Below are 24,289 nucleotides of genomic sequence, written 5' to 3'. Positions count from 1 at the left end.
GGCCTCAGAGCCGCTTGGGGCCATTGCCCACTCCCCACGCACTGCCCCAGGATCCCCGTGTCCGAGTGGGCCCTGCTGTCGGGGGCCAGGCCAGCAAGGAGCATACAACCGGGTCCTGAGGTCCGGGATCGGTGGCCGGCTCCGCCGCTCCTGGCCATGGGACTTGGCTCGGGGACCTGCGTGCCTCAGTCTTGTCTGTCAAGCGGGCTGGGCTGTGGGCCTCATCCAGCACGTGCGGAGGCTCTCGCGGCGCTGGCAGGTGCCTGAGGGTGGGCAGCTGGGGCGCTGCCATAGGTCCTTGCCGAGTGGGGGCCCTGCCCCCCCCCGGGGTAAGAGGCTCCCCACACAGTACGACCCGCATGAGGGGAGGCAGTCACAAAGCAGTAATACTTTTATTCCCATCAGTGATGCTGACGGGCCTGACCGTTTACAAAGAAAAATGTTAGGAAAAAAGAGGGGCAGGGGTACAGAAGCCTCCATTCTCGACACCCCCACCCCCCTGCCCACCCCAGCCAGTGCCTCCAGACCAGAGGAGGCGAGGGCTGGCCACTCCCGAGGGCTCCCTAGGCTAGGCCATCTGCCAGCAGAGTCGGAGGTGAGAGCAGGGAAGCCGGGCCCAGCGAAGCTCTTCTGGCGCAGACAGCAAACAGAAAGGGGGTGCAACAGGTAGGTTGTCCCCTGGCGACCGGTTCGGGGCCCCTCTGCAGCATCACGGGGGCCCCTGCTGGCTCCGCCTCTCCTCCAGCGCCCTGCACACCCACATGGACACCACGGCGGCGTTTCCGTCATTGAACTGCATGATGAATGGGTGGCCCTGTTGGGGGGGGAGGAGAGGCTTTGACACACATTCCTCAGAGTCTGCACGTCATCACTCTTGCCCAGGCCTGTTCTTGGCCTGGAGCTTCTCCCCCTCCACACCCCCCAGCCCTGTGAGGTATGGAGGGCACCATCAACCCATTTCACAGCTGGCTGACTGAGGCCGGGGGCAGGGCAGCGCCCGCTCCCTGCAGGGCTGGGTGGTCCTGGGCTCCACTACCTTCTCCTGAAAGCCTGGCCGGCCTGCAAGCCGCCGGGGGTGGGGGGGTCCCCGGTGACCCGCCGTGGGCTGGCCTTCGGAGGGGCCCACTGCCTCCACGTGGCCTGTCTCGGGCTCTAACCTCCTTAGCCCACAATGCAGGCCACGCTGGATTTGGCCAGTCCCCTCCCCTGCTCTCCTGAAGAATCAGGATTCACATTCACGATCTTAGGGCCCCTCGGGACTTCCCAGGGACGGTCAGAAAAAAGCAGGGGGCAATCAGAGTCACCCTGACCACGGGTCAGGGGTGAAAGGGAAACTGAAAAGCATTCGCCTTCCTCCTCGTCACGAAGTGGCATCTCTGCCAGGAACCGCACACCTGGCAGCTTCCTCCTCTACCAAAAATGTACCTGAGACTCAGGGAGCCCCCTGCTCCCTTCCCTTCCCCCAGCTCCTCCTCTCTCACCCCTGCAGCCTTCCAGCTCCAGCTTCCCTGCACTCTCCAGCTTTTTTCAGATTTATTTATTTGAGAGAGAGAGAGAGAGAGAGAGAGAGAAGGGGGGAGACAAAGGGAGAGAGTGAACGTGTGAGTAGGGGAGAGGCAGAGGCAGAGAATCTTCAAGCAGACTCCCTGCTTAGCATGGAGCCCAACACAGAGCTTCATCCCATGACCCATGAGATCATGACCTGAACAAAACCCAAAACCAAAAGTCAGAGTCCAGCCGACTGAGCCACCCGGGTGCTAGTGCACCTTCCGGCTTCCTGAACCCTTCCTGGGCTCCCTTTCACCTCCTCACTGGTGTGAGCTGGGCTCCCAACACTGCCCTCCCAATATACTCCAGTCTTGCCCAGCAGCCCCCGGGGATAGCCAGCCACTGGCCACCTGCTTGAAGCTCCAGGCTGCCTCAAGATGAGTTCCTCACATGCCAGGAGGGATGTGGGCCTGGGACTCTGCCCTGGGTGCCCAGATCCCAGTGTCTGCAGGGAACGGTCCAAAACCAGACCAGGGGTGGGAATGGGGCTGCTTGGTCAGACCTGCTGTGTTCCTGGGGACAGAAAGGAAGACCATCCAGGCCTCCTTACCCTGGACTCATGCTGCCTCCCCTTACCTGGCTTTCTCAATTCAGGCAAAGACAACCATCCCCAGGAGCATCCTGCATGGTCTAGTTCAGAGACATCCAGAACACTGGCAGGAGGGCAGGGAAGGTACCAAGGGCACTCAGCCCGGGGCAGCAAGGCCCATCACGGACCTAGGCCTGGAGTCCATCTGGGCACCTTCTGTGATCTGCTCGTGGCATTCCACGGGGCTCCCAACACACCTGTGGGACCACTGGGGGGAGCAGGTGCCCCTTGCAGACTGCCACTGGGGAAGGGGAGCTGGAGGCCAGGTCGGCTTGGTGCCTGCAGGCAGCTGGGTTGGGGGCCGGGGCAGGAGAGGCCCAGGAGAGCCTCTATCTTGACTCCCAGCTAGAGCGCTCTCCACCGTGTACATGCCTACCTTACACCTGCATTCCTAAATCGCTGCCTAAACACAGGGAATTCTTCCTAAAGTCCGAGTGTGCACATTTCCTTTCCGGGAGGCTCAGGAGAGGCGACCTTGCGCCCTTGTGAAGAACAAAGGGAGAAGCTGTGCTCAGAAGCCGATGGGCCCCCTCCCCCCAAGCCTGGGGTAGCACAGTGTCACTTTCCCAGAATGCCCGGTGACTTTGGGGCCCATATGCTCCATCTCTGTTATCATCTGTTCGGGAACAAGCAGAGCGGAACTGCAGGAGGGGAGCGCGGAGGCATTCCTCCAGTCATGGGAAGGCTGATGGCCGCGCTGCAGGGAAGCATTTGCCCAAGTGCCCTGGGAGGCGGGGAGGAGGAGGAGGAGGAGGAGGAGGAGGAGGAGGAGGAGGAGGAGGAGGAGGAGGAGGGAGGAGGAGGAGGAGGCGGCCGCATGCACTGCTCTGGCGGCGACCCTGCCCCTTTCCCGCCCTCCTTGGCGGAGGTGACTCTCCTGTCCTGCCAGTCCTGATGCTTCACACCAGCCTGAAGCGAGTGACCTGGACGAGTGGCCATGTCCCCAGCTGCAGTCGACTGGCAGGGGAGAGATGAGTGGAAGAGTCACAGAGGGAGGCAGAGAGGGGACACAGACAGATAAGGAGGGGAGCCCCCGCCTCTCTAGGCAGCCGGCCTGTGACATGTGAACTTGGGAGCCATCAGCAGGGTGGCCCTCGGGTGACCGAACATACGGAGAAAGCCGGTGTGCAGAAGGGAGGGCAGAGGGGAGCAGGGCGGAGCAGCAGTGGCCTCCGGGGCTGCTGAGCACCTCACAGTCGGGGGAAGAGCCACCCATCACAGGGGGGCACTATGACTTCCCCTGAGCGGGCCTGGGCTCCCAGGGTCGCACGTTTCTGCCGCCCGCACCCACTGCCTGGGGCTCTCCCGGGCTGGCCAGGAGGGGACAATGGGGGAGAATCGAATACCAGGTCACAGCTGCCCTCACCTTCATGTCTGTCCTGTGATCCAGCCCCTCCTGGATGGAGGTGACATCGAGACTGTGAGCCCGACCTGGCCCAGGTCCTGTCCTCTGTCAGCGCCATGCCTTGGACACACTGGGAGAAAGCCTGCTCTGCCATGGTGGCAGGTCACGTACACCATCATCCCATTTTACAGACGAGGACACTGAGGCCCAGAGAGGGAAGCGACGGGCTGACAGTGCTGGGGCTGAACCCAGCCATCCTGGTTTCGAGGCTGCTGCATTCTCAGGGCTGGTCTGTGCCCCTGTGACCCTGGCAGCGTGTGTCCTCGCCTTCCCGTCTAGAATACAGTGGCACTCCTCCAGCCCCGACATGCACGACGCGGGAACTTCTCAAGACTTTAATGAGCAAACAGATAAAATCCGACGGACGGTCATGGGGAAAGCATGAGAACCAGTCAGCCACTCTGGGGTGCCTGGGTTCCCAGGTGGCCCTGGACAGGCCTGAGCAGATGCCAGCACGGCCAGACACATGCCCAAGGCGGATGGCAACTACACCCTCCGTGACACTAGTCCTGAGTCCAGCCCTATGGAGGAGTGCTGTGTGCCAGGCACCTGCCGGGGGCTTTGTCCTGACTTTCCCACCGAATCCCCACGCTCACTCTGGAGGCGCACGTAGCGATCTGCCCTCCAGATGAGGAAACAGGCACGCAGGGACCCGTCCGAGGTCGTCGGAGCAAGTGGCTGGGCTGGACCCACGACGTGGATCTCCTGACTCCAAATGCTCTCCTGTACCTGCCACCAGAGAGACTTTGCAGGCCTCTCTCGGGCTCTTCACGAGGCCCCGGAGGGCTCGAGCCTCCTGCCCTGCTGGCAGGAAGCGCCGTCCCTCCCTGGGAAGAGGAACCCGGACACGGACCAACTGTCGCAGCCCCCATCAGGCTACGAGGCAGAGGAGCGTGCTGCGGCCCACCTGCACGGCAGGACCCCTTCGCAGCTTGCCAGGAGCATCCCACCCGGCCAGGGCGGCTGCCCGGGTACCAGGCCTCTGTCCTCCAGGGAGGACACGTGTGGGCAGCCCCTCCACCGAGGCTGGCAGCCTGCACCGGGCCGGGGCTCCTGCTGACCTCGGCGGCCTCCTCGCCAGGCGGTGGGAGCCACTCTCAGTTCCCGGATTCTCTCAGGGCCAAGGGCAGCTATTAAACCAGCCAGGGGTGAAGCGTGCTGGTCCACCAACTTCGCCGCAGAAGACGGAGACAAAGGAAGGCAAAAAGACGGGATGGCAAGAAGTACGATGGCTCTGAAAGTGGGACGCGGGGAAGCACGAGAGGGACGGGTCAACGGCCGCCTATGACAGCTGGCACCCCTGGTGTGGCCACGGCCACGGCCACGCGGGGCTGAGCAGCAGATCCTGCCAGCACGAAGAGGGGCGCCCATGGAAACCAAGAGCTCTGCGGGAGGAGCAGTAGTTGTCTCCTCCTTCATCTGGGCAAAGTGATCTGTGGTTGCTAGTGTGACTCTGCCTAGGTAATGATGTCCCTATTTTTCCCATCCATTTATTTCATCACGACGAGACGCCTTCTGGACTGACAGCAGAGCACTCCCGAGACCCCCCAGGTGGGCAGTGCTCTTCCCTCTGCTGGGGGGAGGGTGGCAGCGGGGAGGTGGGGAGTTCGTGTGCCCACTGCACAGGTGGGAAAAGGAGCTCCGGGCCTGCTGCCCTGCTAAGAGCTGCCCAAGGCTCAGGCCTCTGGATTGCTCATGCTCTGCCCTTAGTTGGGTTTTGACTTTTTCCCAAATGAGAATTTACCTACTGGGTCTCCACACTTCCTTCTCTTGTGTAATTTCCTAAAGAGCATCATGCATCTGAATCATTACTACCACGCTGGTGTGGCTGCCACGCTGACACGCAGTAGGCCCTCGATTAGTAACAGGCCTGTGGCAGGACAAAGCCATCGCATATTCTGTGTGTCGCCATCTACTCACCAAGCACTTGTCGTGTGCCTTCTGGCTGCTTGATATCGGCACATGGTCTCGAACCCTCCTGGCACCGCCGTTTATAGACAAAAGGAACTGGGGTGTCAAGAAACGGGACCCGGGGCAAGGTCACGGAGCTAGGAAGTGACAGTCTTAGGGTTTGAATCCAAGACTCTCTCCTGTCACGGAGGACATCACCTACTGTGCTCTCAGAGGTCAGGCACAGTTGAGTTCTAAATTTCTGCTTTTGAGGAGCCTGGGTGGCTCAGTCAGTTAAGGGTAGGACTCTTGGTTTTGGCTTGGGTCATGATCTCAGGGTTGTGGATGGAGCCCCACGTTGGGTTCTGTGCTCGGCGGGGAGTCTGCTTGAGATTCTCTCCCTCTCTCTCTCTCTCTCTCCCGCTGCTCGCCAAGTGCTATCTCTAAGGGAAAAAAAATTTTTTTAAAGTAAATTTCTACTTTTTAAAGAGTATCTTATATATCATAGGTGTTTAGCAAATGTTTTTTTAAAATACTTTATTTATTCATTTGACACAGAAAGAGAGAGAGAGAGAGAGAGCGTGTGCACATAAGCAGGGGGAGCAGCAGGTTCCCTGCTGAGCAAGGAGCCTGACATGGGGCTAGATCCCAGAATCCTGGGATCATGACTTGGGCTGAAGGCAGATGCTTAACTGACTGAGCCACCCATGTGCCCCAAAAAATGACTTTTTAAAAAAGATTTATTCATTTGAGAGAGAGTGCACAAGGACTAAGGAAGAAGGGCAGAAGGAGATTTTTTTTTTTTTTTTTTTAAAGATTTTACTTTTTTGGGCAGCCCTGGTGCTCAGTAGTTTAGCGCCGCCTTCAGCCCGGGGGTGTGATCCTGGAGACCTGGGATCGAGTCCCACGTAGGGCTCCCTGCAAGGAGCCTGCTTCTCCCTCTGCCTGTGTCTCTCTCTGCCTCTCTCTCTCTGTGTCTCTCATGAATAAATAAAATCTTAAAAAAAAAGATTTTACTTTTTTATTTGAGAGAGAGAGAAACAGAGCATGAGCAACTGAGGAGAGGCAGAGGGAGAAGCAGACTCCTGGCTGAGCAGGGAGCCCAACTCTGGGCTCGATCCCAGGACCCTGAGATCATGACCTGAGCTAAAGGCAGATGGTTAACTGAGCCACCCAGTCACCCAGGGAGAGAGAATCTTAACAGATTCCACACTCAGCGTGGAGTCCGATGTGGGGCTCAATCCCATGACCCTGAGATCACAACCTGAGCAGAAACCAAGAGTTGGAACACTTAACCAACTGGACCACCCAAGGGCCCCCTCAACAAATGATTTTTAACTGGTAACTGCAGTTAAGGTGACAAAACGGCCTATCTGTGTCCCCCCTTGTTCAAAGTCCTATGTATTAGGCACTTCTATTCAAACAATTTATGTGATAATCAGCAACTCTAAGTACTATTATCTCCATTTTACAGATGAGGAAGTCAAGGCAACGAAGGTTGAGAAAGCTGCCCAAGGCCTTGGAGCTTGAATACCGGGTTGTCTCCAGAGCCCGAGCCCTCAGCCAGGGTGCTGACCTGTGTCACCAGTGCCAGAGCTGGAGGATGGCGGCCCCCACCCTACAGGACAGCCTGCCCTCAGAGCAGAAGTGGGTGGTCTAGCTGAGAACTCCCGCTTCCCTGGTTCTCCACTCCTTCTCTCTGGGCCTAGTCTTTAAAGAAGCTGGAAAACTTAGGTCTCGGGCCTGGAAACTTCCCAGGGCTCCAGACACCAGAGCCTGAAGGTAAGCACAGAAAGAACAATCAGAAACTGGATGTCCAACAGCTGACTATACCCTAAACTTAAGATCTCCTTCTATGGGGCCTTCCATCATGTCTCCTCACAAAAGATGCCATCTGTCCCAGACAGAACTGTGCACACACCTTCCTGCTGACCTCCCTAGAGCACACGCTTGGTTCTGCCTTGGGTTATCATCATTGGAACCATTTTTACCCTGACATTAGACAGGAAACTACTTGAGGGCGGGGGAAAACTGATCACATAGCAGCCACCAAGAAAATTAGCGGGACTGGTCAGTTATGGCATTTCCCCAGGGGCCTGCTGCCAGGCTGAGAAGCGTCACAGGCTGGGGTGGGCAGGCCTAGCGAGAAGGCGCCACAAGCTGAGGCTGCTCTACACTCTTGGGGTCGGGGGTCCTCTCTGGACCACAGGACGAGCCCCAGGCCACCAGGCACTCCTCTCCCACCAAGGAAGCTGCTTGAGAGAGAACGCCAAGGACCCAAAGGCCCATTGAAGCAAGCAGGCCGAGCCCAGTTGCATTTTAGACAAGTTTAAAACAAGTGAAGAGTCCAGCAGGCTGCTCACGTGAGCTGGCAAGGGCGGCCTCCTGATTAGGTGGTGCCTGTTAGGGGTGCCCCGAGGGGCTGAAGGCGCCCCAGTGTCACCACAGTGTCCACCACTTCGTGTTTCCTGGCTGGGCCCGCAAGCCTTGCCTGAAGGTTCTCTGCACGTCCCCTTTAGGATTCCGGCCCTAGTGGTGGGCTAACACTTCAGGTCCTTCTCGGCCATCGTGGAGGAGCAGCAGGACTGGATGGGACCTCAGAGGCCAGTGGAGCCACAGGATGTGAGGGGTGCTGGGGCTTCTACGTGTTTGATTAAGGTTGTCAAGAAGTATTTTAACTCTATTTGTAAAAACCTAATTAAAAAAATAATGTACGTACTCATCTACCTAACTCACGTGTCATGCTGAATACTGGCCTGAATACTGGCCATCGTCACTGTGCACCATGGCCAGAAAACTTGTTTTTTGAACAATTGGAGCAGAGCTGGTCCTGCTTGTTGGATCTGTGCACGTTACTGAACTTCTTCTGTGTGGGTTCACAACTGGGAGGCGCACTGGCCATTTGCAAAACCTCCTGGCTGTGATGTCAAGTCACACCGTAAAGACCTATAACGCTGTGAGTGCCACACCACCCAGTGGCTGCCCCAGGAGGCCCAGCAAGGGCAGTGAGGGTCAAGGCTGCTCTGAGTTTCTGAGGCTGCCGGTCCCAGTAAGCTCCACCTACCTCTTGTCTGACCTGCAGAGGTACCATAAGCAGCTCATATGAACAGCTGCTAGTCACTGTCAGTGGCTAAAAGCTTTCTGCTGTTCCCTTTTGTCAAGCTTCTATGTGGGTTCATCAATGCCTCAGCTGAGCAGGCATCTGGGTAAGTCAGGATTTCCTTGACTCTGTGCTCCTGAGACAACAGCAGAGGGAGGCTGAACGCTCCTGGAGACAGGACTGTAAGTCTCACCGACTCTTAGATTTTGTGTCCTTCAAGAGAGGGCTGATAAACGACTTGCTAAAGAAGTGTCCACAAGAAAGACTAATACATTCATGCTAAAGAACACCCTTTTTTTCTCTATTAAAATTGGGGTGCTGCATTAATGTCACATAATAAAAAAGACTCCACTGCTAAAGGTTCAAAACCACTAATGGAATCCCTGCTTACCTAGGAGGTAAGTCAGAGTAGAGAGCGAGAGGACTTCTAAAAGGAGGCACAGGGATCCCTGGGTGGCGCAGCGGTTTGGCGCCTGCCTTTGGCCCAGGGCACGATCCTGGAGACCCAGGATCGAATCCCACATCGGGCTCCCGGTGCATGGGGCCTGCTTCTCCCTCTGCCTATGTCTCTGCCTCTCTCTCTCTGTGACTATCATAAATTAAAAAAAAAAAAAAATTATAAAAAAAAAAAAAAAAAAAAAAAAAAAAAAAAAAAGGAGGCACAGATGTCCGACGTCTGTCAACCTGCTGACAAGTGGCAGGGCAGCGGGCAGCCTTTATAGTATTAATTACATGACATAATAAGTCATACTCACCCCTGGGGTCAACTCTGCCTTTCAGGCTGGGTGTGCCAGGCTGGTCACCAGGCGGAGCTGGGGAAGGAGGTGGCAGGAGGGGAGCCCCCACGAGCGAGAAAGGGAGAAGGGGAGCCCCCACGAGCGAGAAAGGGGAGAAGGGGAGCCCCCCACGAGCGAGAAAAACCCTTCTCTCTGTCCCTGTGTGGGGTAATGCAAGGAGCTCTGGACAGAGAGTCAGGAAACCCACTTGTTGCTACCCCAGAACGATGGCTCGGGAAGGGCCACGATTGCCTCCGGGGGGGAACCTCCATTCCCCAGGAGTCATCGCTCTTCCTAGAAGGCCTTCTGCTGTTCATACACTCCTGAGTCCTGCCCCCAAGGAGGAGAACACTGAGAGGGAGGGCTGGGGTCTCCTGTCCATGGGGCGGTGGGGGGCACATTCTGGCCTGCCCTCTTGTTGGGGGAAGCCTGGGGTTGCTCACCCCTGGGACTCAGGAAATTCCCAGTAAGGCAACTCAGGCCACAGGGTAAGGACGGGCTTTAATCAGGGCGCACTTTATCTATCTATCTATCTATCTATCTATCTATCTATCTATCTATCTATCTATCTATTTAATCAGGGCTTTAGAGAAGTAAAGCTGATACTTGCTTTCCATTGTCTCCCAAGTCCTGGGTCTCTGATGGTTTTGAACATGAGCACAATGTTTGCAGGACTCCTCAGTCCCAGCCAATACCGCTGCTCCCTCTTCCTCTTGGAGTGGGGTGTAAGGATCACACGAGATCACCAGCCCCCACACAAGGCTTCTCAGACACAGGTGGGCAGTGTGAGGGCTGCTGATTACTCTAAGATGCCACAGTAAGAGGGGGGTGTGGGCCTTATCTCTGTGCAGCTAGTGTGGAATATGCCTGTCTCCCCAGCTCGGCTTTCTAGAATGTGCTTTCTCAGCCTCTGATTTCTAAAGCTTTTCCCTGGGTGGAGGTCTGATGCGGGGTATGTGTGTGTGGGAGGGGTGTGTGGGGGTGGTCCCTTTCAGCCCTTCATTTTCTTTTAAGACCTCAAAAAACAGTTTGCAGCTGTGACATGCCATTTCAATCAACCTTCCCGAGTTTATTCTTCACAATTGCTACAGAAATAGATGTTTCTCCCCAAATATTCAATTATTAACAGCAAATTGCTTACCTCTAGCCATCCTAGACTGTACACAGGCATCTAAGGAGGGTCAAGGAGCTCTCCACCTTTCATCTGAGTAGATCTATGTGCTCCTTCACGGAGTAATTGGTCAGAAAATGGCCCATCGAGAGAACAAGGTATTTGCAGAGGTCTCTGTGAGTCATTCTCGGGCCTGTGCAGTGTGGTACAGGGCAGGGGCATAGGGTGACTTCAGAGGGACATGGTGAGAGGGGTAGACATGTGGGATGCCAGCACTGATGAGTGTGTGCCAGAGGAAGCTGACCCATGCGAGAGGCAGAATGGTGCCCCCGGCCCATGTAAGGGGTGGGGGGCTGTGGTGGCTGCCTGGCAGGAAGGAACTCAGGACCACGGAGGATGCTGGCTCCCTCAGGCAGTCTCAGGGTGGGCAGATGCCCAGTGGGGTCAGGATCAAAGCGTTGCCAGAGGCAGAAAGGGGGTCTTGCTTCAATAATGCTAGGACTCTTTGCTGAGAGGCTGAATCCGCAGCAAGTCCAAGCAGTGACTATGGGGCCAGTTACCGATCGATGTCTTAGACGTTCAAGGTTGGTCTTTTGGGGTGATGGCTGTATGGTGGTGGAGGTTTAACGACGCAATGCTCAGGAGGGTGGATTTTCTCTTCTGCTCTCTTTTTTTTCTTACCCCTTAAGATTTGATGTTTGAGCTCAGAGCCCTTTGCTGAATGTGTGCATCTACTTGTGTGTGTGTGTGTCCGCGTGTGTATGTGAGCATGTGAGTGTATGAGAGGTGGGGGGGGGGTAGTCAATGAGAACCAGCACAATTTCTGGCACACAGTCGGAGCTCAGTACATTTGCTGAACACAACAGAATGGACTGATTCTGACAGTTGAGATTATGGGAGATCCAGACAGCCTAAAAGCCTTCCCTCTACATGGCCCTAGCCATGCTAGATAATATGGAGCAGTTTTAAAATGCATGCGTGAACTCATAAGAAAGAAAGAGAATCCATAAGTGCTGACAAGGAAGAGGGAACCGGAAACCAGAATAAGAGAGTGGAAGTATGTGGCTTTATGGGGGTTACTGGTTCCAGGAATGCAGTCCTGACAGGAATTAAGAACTAAGCAGAAACAGGAGACAAGGTCCCTCAGGGGGCTGACCTTGAGACCCTGAACAAAGCTGAGACTACAGAAAGGGGGAGCTGTAAAAAGTCTACCTGTCAGCAAAGGGGACCTGAAGGTGACCCTGAGGGGAGTTGCGCAAGAAATACAAAAGCAGGGTGGATCCCTGTGCGGCTGGGGACTGAGTGTACTACCTCTGTAGTCTGAGAATCCCAGGCTGAGAAATTAATATAATGTTGATCTTGAGCTAGCGATACTCTGGAATGTCTGCCAGAAGCACATAAAAAACCATTCTGGGCAATTCTTCTGAAATTTAGGAGTTTCCAGAGTAATAAACCCCATTCCATATGAGCTTACAGTAAAAAATTCCAAAACATGGGAGGATATAATTCACCACAGACAAGGATGAGCAGACAAGACACATGCGGGAAGAGGAGAGTTTCTCAAAACTGAGATAATAGGAAAATAATTGGGAGGGAAAATGTAAAAAACATGTGTATCTAAAAAGATGAAAGACATAAAAGAAGAAAGTGAAATACTAAGAAAAGAATAAGACATGATAAAAAAAGAAAGAGATTTGAAAAAGAATTTAACTTCTAGAAATAAAACATACGGTCCCTGGAAAAAAAAAACAGTGTATGGATGAGGCAGTTCTAGCAGACTGCAAACAGCTAAGAGATAGTTAGTAAGCTAGAAGAATGGCCAGAGAAGATCCAGGGCACAGTGGAGCGAGATAAAATTTTCATTCATTCATTCATTCATTCATTCATTTATTTAAAAGATTCTATTTATTCATTCAGGAAACACCCCTCTCCCCCCCCCCCCCCCCACACACACACAGAGGCAAAGACACAGGCAGAGGGAGAAGCAGGCTCCATGCAGGGAGCCCGATGTGGGACTCCATCCCGGGTCTCCAGGATCATGCCCTGAGCCGAAGGCTGCGCTAAACCACTGAGCCACCCGGGCTGCCCCAAAACTTTCTTTTAATGTGAAAGACAAAGGCCTGGAAGAAAGACTGAGACAAGACTGAACACATGGGGGGAGAGGTAATATCCAGAGACAAGAGCTGAACATTTTGAGAGCTGATGAAAGATGTGAATTCTCAGATGAAAGAATCACAATGATCTCCAAATAGAATGTATATAATTAAAGCTACACCTAGACAAATCATAGAGAAAGTGCAGAATAACAAGGACAGAGATGTTTTGTGTAGAGTGGGCGGTGACGGGGCAGCCAGCAGATTCTCACCAGGAAGAGTAGAAGCCAGAGGACAACAGAACATCTTCAAGGCCCCAGGAAGAACTGCCAGCCTATACCACCAAACCTGACCTGATTAAGCTAACAATCAAGAGTTACCCCAAAGCAAAGACAATCCTGAACAAAAAACTCAATTGTTTCGCCACCCACAGACACTCCCCAACAGAACTCTTAATGGAGGAAGTACAATGCAACAGCAACAAGGAACAAACAACTGGTAAACACACAGATAAACCTAAACAAGCACTGATTTTGATTATATATATATTAGACTGCAAATAAATAAAGAACACAAAGATATTAGATAGAAAGGTATCACAGAGATGGCCAATTCAATAAAATACTGGTCCTTCAAAAAATTAGCAAAGCAGGCCAACCTCTGACAAAATTGACAAATTGACAAGCACACATCATTGGGGATGAAAATAGGATATATAACCACAAATTCAGAAAACACAATAATGACATTCCATATGGATGCTATGAGGCCAAACATTTTTGAAAATGCAGAGTGATGACTCCACAGCAGAGTGGGGTGGGGCGAGATGGATAAATACATGGTGGGGGCGGGGAGAAGGGTGGTATGAGTGGGGACTGGGAGGTGCCCAAGAGCCCTGACTATACATCACCCCAGTAGGTGAGCCATGGGTTCTGAGCCCTGGTATCACACTTTCAACTTTTAAAAGAACGTCCTATCCATTGCCTTATCTTATTTCAAGAAGCATCCAGTTAAGTGAGGGCTGCTACTTCTTATAATCCATCTTAGTAACAGCTTTTCTGGTTTCTTAATAAAGATAAGCAACTGGGATGCTTGGATGGCTCAGTTGGTTAAGTGTCTGCCTTTGACTCAGGTCACGATCCTGGAGTCCTGGGATCAATCCTGGCATTGGGCTCCCTGGTCAGTGGGGAGTCTGTTTCTCCCTCCCCCCTCCTCTCCTGCCCCTCCTCCCTACTTGTGCTCTCTCTCTCAAATAAATAAAATCTTTTTTTAAAAGACTTTATTTATTTATTCACAAGAGACACACAGACAGAGGCAGAGACACAGGTAGAGGGAGAAGCAAGCTCCATGCAGGGAGCTCAATGTGGGACTCGATTCCGGGACCCCAGGATCACCACCTGAGCCAAGGCAGATGCTCAGTCACTGAGCCACCCAGGCGTCCCTCAAATACATAAAATCTTAAAAAAAAAAAAAAAAAAAAAAAAAGGAAGAACCATTTGCATGAAGCCTGAACCCAAAGTGGACATTTTCTGATGCTACCAAATCAATAAAAAACAAAGAAGAAAGAAAATTGCTAAAGACCACTGAATGTCAAAATTTTGGGTACATAACTAATTTAAGTGCCATCTTTTTTATTGTTTTCAGCTGTGATGCCCCCGAGTTAACTGAGCCTCACTCAAGTTCAATGGAATGGGTTACTACAGGAGTGAGTGTGGGGAGCCCATGGGACTGGCTGGGGCAATACTTTTGGAAAATCTGAAGTAAGAGCATTTAACAATGGCCAAAGCTGTTAGGCCTAGTCTACAAAATACAGGATTGAAAATCACATCACCAGTTACTCCAGAGTTTCTGCTATCAGCAACCAACATTTTCCATTTGGAACTGCCCCTCTTTTTCTTTTTTTTAAAGGATAGCCACAAAAAAGGAGCAAGCCATTTGAAAATTCTGATCATTTTGTGTCCCAGCAGCAAATAAAAATCATCAATAGAACCTACTTTTTTTTAGCCTTGAGCAATATTTTCTAAAACAAAACACAAAGAACCTGTGGTACTTAACTATTCTGTTATTGATTTACTGTGGTTTGCAAGGTAATGTTGAAGAAAATTAAATGTACGGGAGCCTGAAATGCGTTTTCTGTGGCGGTGAACGGTGTGGCTTGTGTTTTCTGAGGCAGTGTCGTTGGTCATGCGCACGATGAATGACTAAGGGAACACACTTCATCTGGTTACAAATAAGCTGTCCGCCTTCACTGCAGAGCCTTATGAAACCAAAGTCTACTTTCACTGTTAAGAAGGAAAAAGTTACTTCATTACAAGCTTGCTTCTCCTGGCATTTATGCTCCAGTTTTCAATCAAATCCAATACAGATGAGTATTGAAAGGCTTCTAGTTACCTGACGCTAGATCTGGTTTCTTTCTTTCTTTCTTTCTTTTTTTTTTAAATTAGGAAATCAAGTTATATATATATATTTTAAGATTTTATTTATTTATTCAAGAGAGACACACACACACACACACACACACACACACACACAGAGGCAGAGACACAGGCAGAGGGAGAGGCAGGCTCCATGCAGGTAGCCCGACATGGGATTCGATCCCGGGTCTCCAGGATCACACCCTGCGCCAAAGGCGGCGCTAAACCGTTGAGCCACCCGGGCTGCCCTAGATCTGGTTTCTAAAGCCTCAGTACTTCCTTTGGCATAGTCATGGCTGGCTTACTTGGTCTCTTCAGAAAATAACAGAACTTCAACACGTTCAGGCCTACCCTAATTATTGACTCCAAAGCAGCAAAGTGGTCATATGGTTTCAAACGTGGACATTCACATACAATATGTTCCCTAGTTAAACGCCTGTTTTCAAATCTAGAAGCACTGGACATATCAACAGGTCACTATAATTTGACACCCTTATTTAAGATGAAGAATTTGGAAGTTCAGCTAAAACTTCATCACTTTTAGCTAGTCAGTCACTCAAGCCTTTATTCAAGCCAGTTTTCTTGTAGCGAAGACTTAGTGCAAACAAGCTTAGTATCTGGTTTTCCAATCTAAAGCACATAAGGAACAGTCAAAGGGTAGAGGAAGAGGCGAAGGTTGGCTGTTGGAGAGAAGAATGAGGACAGGAGTAAGAAGTGCCATTGATGAGGAACACCGACACCACAAAAATGGAAAGCCAGCGTGGGCTCAGTCAGGGCAGGGACAAATGGCCCTAAACAAACAAACAAACAAACAAACAAACAAACAACCAAATGGCCCTACACACGTTAGTATCAGGAGACACTGATAAGCAGAACCTAGCAACTAGACAATGTTCATAATGTTGATCTAGGGACATTCATTTTTTAAAAAGCTAAATCTTGGTGTACATATCTGTTTAAGAGAATAAGGAAATGTGGAATACACTTAAGAAGACCTCTTATCTGTAATTTTTTAATTTTAATTTTTAAAAAAGATTTATTTGAGAGCGAGAGAGTGAGAGTGCGCACATGAACAGTGGGGAGGGGCAGAGAGAGAGAGGGAAAAGCAGGCTCCCAGCCGACCTGGGAGCCTGACCTGGGTCTGGATTCCAGGACCCCGAGATCATGACCTGAGCCAAAGGCAGACAGGTGCCCAACCGACTGAGCCACCCAGGCGCCCCTGTAATATCTTCTAAAGTTTTGGTTTTATAAAGAATAAGCTTCAGTTACCTGGATAGATTCTTTGTATGGGGCAGCTCGTTCACCAACAGAAGGTGTGGCGCTGCCCTCTGAGCTTTAGAACGTCAGTACTAAGCACGGTGAGAGTTCTCACTCTGCCCGGCACCTTTCTGCAACACTGAGTGATGTCACGGGGCAGGGAAGCCCTCATATCGTCTGAATTCAGTAAAGACATATGGGGCCATTCGGGGCCCAAGTTTATCTCCGCTTCCTCTGCAGAGAGTTTGATTACTTCTAAGATTTATGGTCAAAGTGGAGAGAAAAAAAAGAAATACTTCACAAGAGCAGATTTATAACCTCATCTTGTTTTTTTGATAACATTAGGGATGACATCCTATGACAGAATCTTGGAATGACTGCTGGGCAACTTGGAAACTCAGTGGGAAGTTTTATATTTTGGGGGTTTGGAGCATTTTGTACTTATAAAGGTCAGGTAGGAAAGGGCCAGGGAAATGAGCCAGGGAGACGGTCAGAGAGTGAGTGTCAGCTGGTTTAATTTTCTGTGTCAACTCTGAAAATTAGATAAACAATGACAAACCAGGCTTTTTAAATGAACTTGTCACTTCTGGTTTTCTTGATACATGGTAACATTTTTCAAGCCCTGGTAGCCCTAAAGACAGATTTAACCCCTGAGAGGTTTCCGTGTTAAGTGTTCTGAAGTCCCCACATCTGAAAACAAAAGGTTCAGTCCAACTCTGTAACCCTCAAAAGAAAAACTAATTATCTTTGAAACTTAAATACTCTTCTCCTAACAATTAAGGGGACGTTGCTATAGCCAAAATGTTCAGCCTGAAATTTTCAGGATGGTCTCAACAACTTCAGTTTTCTTTTTTTTTTTTTTCCTTTCCATCATCTTCTTGGCTCTCCAGCCCAGCCCAGCCCATTCAACACAGTCCCTTGGTCTTTCGACCACTGTTCTAAGCAAGACTGTCTACCTTGAGCTGGTACTGGCTCTCCTCCCGCTAACTCAGGCGAGGACAGACACTGCTCTGTTCTCATGAAGACAACAGAATAACTGCCACCCCCCCCCCCTTTTTAGTGCTATCGTTAAGTCTACATTCCTGTGGCAACATGCTCCCCCATGGTGAGGGAGGGAAAGACCCGTGAGGCCTTTTAAAGATTTTATTTTTTTTTTATTTATTCATGAGACAACACACAGAGACAGAGAGAGAGGCAGAGACACAGGCAGAGGGAGAAGCAGGCTCCCTGCGGGGAGCCCGACTTGGGACTCGATCCCAGGACCCTAGGATCACACCTGGAGCCGGAGGCAGACGCTCAACCGCTGAGCCACCCAGGTGGCCTCCAGTGAGGCCTTTTAGTAGCTGCCCTTATTGGCTCTGCTATAAGCATATTTATTCAGAGATAACACAGTTTGAATATATTGATTTCAAGAGAGAAATACATATATTTACAGATACCAGCATTTGATGGGGTTTTTCGTTCCACAAAGTGCTTTCAGGTCCATTATCTAAATTCTAGCGTCACAACCACCCCCATGAAGTAGCTGGACGGCATTACTGTTAATTATCTTCAATCTATGGATTCAAAAACTAGGTTCAGATTCAAGTGACTGGGGTAAGGTAGGGTGGGGATTTGAACCGGATGTCAGCTCCAAAGTCTGTGCCTCTGGTTACGATATGGCACAGCAGCAACGTAATCGGGACTGTTGTGAGCTCCTCCCTGTCCCAGGCACTTATCAGGTGCTTTCACATATGTTACTTAATGCCTCCTTCCGTCGAAGAAGCAGATGTCGGCCTGTTTATAAACATGGACAATGGAGCTCCGAGGCACGAAGGACTGTTGGGGGCTGACGTCACCCAGGTGCTCGATGTCCCATGTCACTCTTTCCCCACACCCTGCAGTTGGTAGAAGCTGCACCCCCCTAACAAAGCGTCTGCCATGGTCTGCCCTGGATAAAAGTAGGAAATAGGTGATTTTCAGCCCTCCAATCCCCACCGTGGCCTCATCCCTAAATTCTGATGTCCTTTTCTGATGTATAAGAGTCTCCTTTGCCAGTGTCCCATGTTCAAAATTACCTCTGCTACCAGCTAACTGCTGAGAAGAATATCACCTGATTAAACCAAGTCACAGGAAGGTAAGGAGAACTAGTAGGAGCGCCGGGACCACATGTGTTTGAGAGGAGGGCACCTGCCTGGCACAACTGCCATCTCTGGTCTCAGGTGGTTGGCCCGAGTGCGAGTGTGAGGGGCTCCATCTGTGCCCACACGTCATTTACCTCTGGCTCCTAGGAGCCAGGAGTCTCCCTAACAGTGCAGCTTCCCCCCAGCTCTGTGAACTCTGTCTTCTGTAAAATAAGGCGAGCAGTGACCTCACAGGGAGGCCGTGTGTGAACCTCCTAGTGCAGAAGCTATCATGGAGACAGGTGTGTAGTCATGATTATTAAGGGCTGAAACTTGGCAGGACTTACCATACTTCTTTTCTTTTCTTTTTTCTTTTTGTAGATTTATTTACTCATGAGACACACAGAGGGAGAGAGAGGCAGAGACACAGGCAGAGGGAGAAGCAGGCTCCATGCAGGGCGCCCAACGTGGGACTCCATCCCGGGTTTCCAGGATCCCGCCCTGGGCTGAAGGCAGTGCTGAACCGCTGAGTCCCATACCCAGGCTGCCCCCATACTTCTTTTCTAAGGAAATTTTTATAACACCCAGTGTATGTTTAGTGCTAAGTGTGGAAGACACTAGACCAGCTCTCCTGCACACCTTGTGGGTGGACGGGCAATAGAGAATTAGGGACCTTGCCAATTCTCCAGTAAGGAAGAATGTATTAAGGACTCTCAACACTCACTGAGCAGCCCCTGCCCTGAGCCTCAGGCCTAAAGGCCCAACTCACTCCCTCACTTAAACTAAGAACGAGCAAACTTCCCTGGGTTCAGAATTCTGTGTAAGTAAAACAAAATAGAAAAGAGGCATCCCAACTGTTGCACTCGTGCACAGCCTATAGACAAGACGGCAGTGCCCTCAGACAGCATTTCAAATACAGTTTATTAGTGTGTGATATGAAAAGGGTATTTTTATTGCATGATATAATGCAATGGGACCTTGGGCGCTCTGTGGAAAGACCTCACACTCAGAAGTGTAATGAACCCGTAGTCCCAAAAACATTATACTGTACATTAACCTATCATTAATGGCACATTAGGGCTAGGGGCATTGCACGCTTGCTGGTCAGGGCTCCATCAGGACAGTGTTGAGAAAACCACACAGTCTTCCCAGGCTTAAAACAAATAGAGAAAATAAATATTCCTGATGTCTACAGGCAGCTTTAAAGGAAGTTCAATCCCAGCTCTGCCTTGTAATTTCCAAGCTTGCTTTTTTTAAGAGACGAAGACACACAACTAAACAAAAGAAGAAAACGGCCCTCTTGCAGTGTACCCTCGGCTATTGGCTATGCAGCCTCAGTGCTGGCTCGGCAAGGTCACGATCAGATGGGCACTTTCGTTAGCATACAAGCTGCCCAAAGGACAGCTTGGATCCTGGATCCTTGGGCCAGAATCCCAGACCAGAGAGGCAGAAGGTGCCTTGGAGGTGGTATGTCCACCTCCCTCGCTTTCTAGATGGGGCATTCAAGATTCAAAAACATGATGAAGCTGGGGCAGCCCGGGTGGCTCAGCAGTTTAGCGCCGCCTTCTGTCCAGGGCCTGATACTGGAGACCCGGGATGGAGTCCCATGTGGGGCTCCCTGCATGGAGCCTGCTTCTCCCTCTGCCTGTGTCTGTGCCTCTCTCTGTGTGTCTCTCATGAATAAATTTTTAAAAATCTAAAAAATAAAAATAAAAACAAGACAAAACAAAACATGATGAAGGAAGAGACAACCTACGCAACAGAGAAAGGGGCACAGTATGTGAAAAATATCACAAATGGCCAATAAATTGAAGAAAAAACTGTTCAACTTCATGCTTAATAAAACAATGAAATTGAAATGACTATTGCTGATAGATTGGCGATGATTCAAGTCTGGTAATCCAGCAGCAGAACAGGTGAGGGGGAGCTGGCATTCCCATAGCCAGTATACAAAGATGTGTAGAGAGACGGTCACCATCTTACTAGCAGAGATCTGGAAATGGTCAAAAGTTCTATGACAGGGTCCTGGTTAAATAAATATGGTACATTTATATAATGGATTACCATGCAGCCATTAAAAAGAACAAGGTAAAAAAAATAAAAAAATTAAAAAGAACAAGGTAGACTTTTGTATGATATGGAAAGATTCTAAAAGAAACTAAAGATATAGTAAGTGAAAACACAAGGTGAGGAAAAGGAACACTATAAACCACTATTAAAGGTGTTTTAACTCTGGAGAGCGGGGCTTGGGTCGTGGGAGGGGTTGGGAGACCACGAACTTCTTATTGTATATCCTCCTGTGCCACTGGAAATTTTATTTTTTTATTTTTTAAAGATTTATTTATTTGATAGAGTGAGAGCGAGAGAGAGAGAGAGAGAGCGCACAAGCACAAATGGTGCAGTGGGAGAGGGAAAAGCAGACTCCCCAGGACTCTGCCATTATGACCTGAGCTGAAGGCAGATGCTTAACTGACTGAGCCACCCAGGTGCCTCTGGAAATTTTAATCATGACTTAAAAACTAGTTTCAGAAAAGAAATGATGAGGGTAGGAGCAAACATTTTTGGGAACCTCTTATTTTCCAACTCCTATGCTATCTGCTTTGTGTGCTTCATCTTGTCTGGGTTTTCACAAAAACAGAAACAGTAAGTTAGTTACTATCACCCCTCTTCCACGAAGTGGGGATTGAAATCTCGAGGGGTGACATCATTTGTTCAAGGTGACCCTCGTCTCATCTACCTTCAATAACAAAACAGAGTATTTGTAAAATAGAGAAATTCTTCCCAAACTCTGATGCAGCCCACGGCCACTCTCCTGAGCGGGGACAGTCTACACTGGCTGACCCAGCGGTGATCCAGGACATGGGGGAGAAGGCAGGGCAGAGGCTACTCACTTTGGCCGAGGTCCAGTCAAATTTCTGGAAATATCTTATCTCCATAGCGCCCCTAGGGCTACACAGTGTTCAAGTAAGTGATGCTTGGCAGCCAGAGCTCAAACACATGGGGTAAGTGTTTCTCTGATTAAACACAAATCATCTCCCCCCCAAACAAACAAACAAACAAACAAACAAAAACACAAATCAACTTCAAAGGACACCCAGTTGCAGGTACATGGAGGGGTAGCTGCCTCAGACCAGCAGAGTTACAAGGTGACGGTCAGGGCCTACAAGTATCTGGGCAGCCCCACAACTTAGGACCGTCTGTGTCAAGTCTCCCCATCGCTGCAGAAAGTTTGCTCCCTGTTTTCCCATCCCTCCATTCTTCCCAATAACTGCCTTGTGATTTTCAGATAACAGACTTTGCAGCGATATTTTAAAATGCTGGATTTTATTTGTCCTAGGGTCTGCCAACACACGCTGTAATTAAAATGTTGATTAGTAAACAGTTTAAATATATGACAGACAATGCAGTTAAAGCCTACAGTTAGGTCAATATGTGATTTAGATTTGCCATTTAAAAAATCTCATTTAAATTTTGCATACATTAATCACTACCATACTTCAAGGTTCTGATATCCACCTGACTACAATATTAAAATAAAACTTGCTGCCCCAGGGAAATCCTACTTATTCTTAATTGTTTCGAGGCTTTGATGGGCTTTTAATCTAAGATTAATTTATGCAATTTTAAATAACTCTTCTTATGATTAATAAGCTTGAAAATTAAAAGGAGTCTAAAGCAATTATAATGAGCATTTGGTCATAACCTCATTAGAAGAAGGAGTGAAGGATACAGCTCTGGAATTCTTACAAGACTACAATTTAAGGTTACTTTTAGAGAAGTCAAACATAGTTCCTGAAATTGCAAAGGCAGGTTAGCAAAGGTCAGTGTTAAAATGACGGCTAGCTAGATTAGCATACTAATGATTTTCCCTGATGGTGGCAGAAAGGACACTGAGAAGAAGCTGCAGAAAGAGAGACAAATGACATGCTGCCAGGAAGCTACAGGCTCTGAACTTAGTTTTCTCTTCTTCTGGCTGGAGACCTCCATGGAATTTCAGAAAAAGCCAGAGGGTGAGAACACCCCTATTCTGAAGTCGGTTCCAGCCAGAGTCTGGTCTGTGTGGAGCAGATGGAGACCAGCACCGGGTGGCCCACCTGCCTGCGGAAGGGTAGCCTTGCAGAGCCCCTGTCCTGCTCGGGAACCAACAACAGCTTCGTGCAGCCACGGTCCTCACCAGCGTGCAAAGCCCTTCTAGGTCAGACCCGCCCCACCCAGCTAACTTCACTGCCTTAGTTCCTGGGGGTCTTCTTCGCTTTGGCCAGAAGGCAAAGGGTTCCTCACTATCTGGTGCTTCCTTTGCTCTCAGCTTGTGCTGTTCCTTCTTCCTGAAGCCTTTCCCTCTTGTTATTAGGGGTGAAGGTGATGATAAGGGCCACTACTTATTGAGTGCTCACTTTATGCCAGACACTGTGCCAGGCATGAAACATACTTTGATCTCACTTAAATTTCCTGCTTTGTGGGACTCTGTTTCTGCAGGTGAGGAACGTGAGGCTGAGACAGGCCATGTCTGACATGGAGCAGCTAATGAAGGAGGGGTGGAGGGATGGGAGGGGCTGGCTTTTGGCTGAGCCATCGCTTTCTAATTCTCATACTGAGCCAAATTCCAACGATCCCACAGGTCCAGCTGGAGCTGAGCTGCCTCCCTGACCACAGACCCCTTAGCTATCCTCCCCTGAGCTCTCGCACCCTGCAAGTCAGCAGCACACCACCTACCCTGCCCTCTCGGAATGTCTCCTGTGGGTGTGTCTCATCTGCTCGTTGATGACACAAATTGTTTCTTATATTCTTTTTGAACCCATCACAGCACCTCAGAGACACAGACAACAAATACTTGTTGATTAACTTGTTGATTCACAATAATTCCCTCCAACAAGATGCTGCTTATATTTTACCGAGGACAAAAGAGGACAAAAATCAAGCTTTCTAATGACTGAGGAGGAAAACTCACAGGAATCCATCCACCTCCCAGGAAATTACCAGTTCACTGGACACTCACTGCAAACATCCAACACATTTCTTTCTAACTCACATTCAGCTCCACTAAACATATTTGTCTCTCAAGAAGCTACTAATTGGAAATGCCCAGAACAATAGACAGATGAGAAAATCATGACCCAAAGAGGCTAAATGATTTAGTGCTCCGCATGTGTCTAGCACACTTTCACAGACTCTTATCTTATTTAAATAAAAACAGTACTTTAAGATTGGTATCCCCACCCCCATTTTACAGAAGAAATGGAAGCTCGGATAAGGTATGTAATTGTTGACTATTCAGTTACTTAGAGGCAGAGCTTGTACTTGAAATCATACCTTCTAATACTCAGATCAATGCTCTTTTCCAGTTTACCATATTGCTTCTTGTCTTATTTTCAAGATATAGAGCCCATCTTTGGCCTCTCCAGACTTCACAGAGGAGAGAGTGTGTCTTGCCAGTGGCCTGGCCACAAATCTTTCCACCTTTCCATTTCTGCCTTAATGGTTACAGAAACGAGCAAGGCCATGGCTCCATGTTTGTGCTCCTGCTGCTCCGCTTCCCTGATGCCTGTGTCGGACAGACACTTGTGGGCGGTCTTCCCAGCCTCAGGTTCCCTTCTGCTTTCCTGATGGACCCTGATCTCTGTCCGGCTTTCTAGTCTGTGTGACCTACTTTGTTCACACATCTCCTGAGGCACTCATCAGTTTGGATGCTCTTTCATTTAGTTCTACTCACACCCCCCAGGTGGTTTTATTGAGATATAACTGACGTACTACAACGTATGTTTTAGGTGTACGGCATAATGATTTGACTTACGTTTATTGTGAAATGATTACCATAACATCTGTTATCTTTTTAGAAAAGACTCATCATCTTATATAAATAAAAAAGAATAAAAGAAAAATGTTTTATGTTTTTTTTTTTCCCCTGGTGATGGAACTCTTAGGATTTACCCTCTTACCAACTTTCAAATATACCATACACATAGGTGGTGTTGACTATACCTATCACGTTGTATGTTATATCCCT

General features: G+C 49.7%; 1 protein-coding gene across 8 annotated transcripts in view; it reads right to left on the bottom strand.

The window, feature by feature from the left end:
* Positions 1-376: 376 nt before the first annotated feature.
* Positions 377-24,289, bottom strand: part of MAP2K5 (mitogen-activated protein kinase kinase 5) — a 255,259-nt gene continuing 231,346 nt past the window's right edge. For all 8 annotated transcript variants that reach the window (XM_072809330.1, XM_072809331.1, XM_072809329.1 and 5 more), the window contains one exon: positions 377-814. Coding sequence is in view for 5 of the 8 variants with exons in the window: in XM_072809327.1 (XP_072665428.1) it covers positions 710-814 (105 nt within the window). In the remaining 3 variants the exon portion in view is untranslated. The remainder of the gene's footprint in view (positions 815-24,289) is intronic.

This window comes from Canis lupus, chromosome 32 (assembly GCF_048164855.1).
Source record: "Canis lupus baileyi chromosome 32, mCanLup2.hap1, whole genome shotgun sequence".
Lineage (NCBI taxonomy): Eukaryota > Metazoa > Chordata > Mammalia > Carnivora > Canidae > Canis > Canis lupus.
This window is presented reverse-complemented; position numbering and strand designations above follow the sequence as displayed.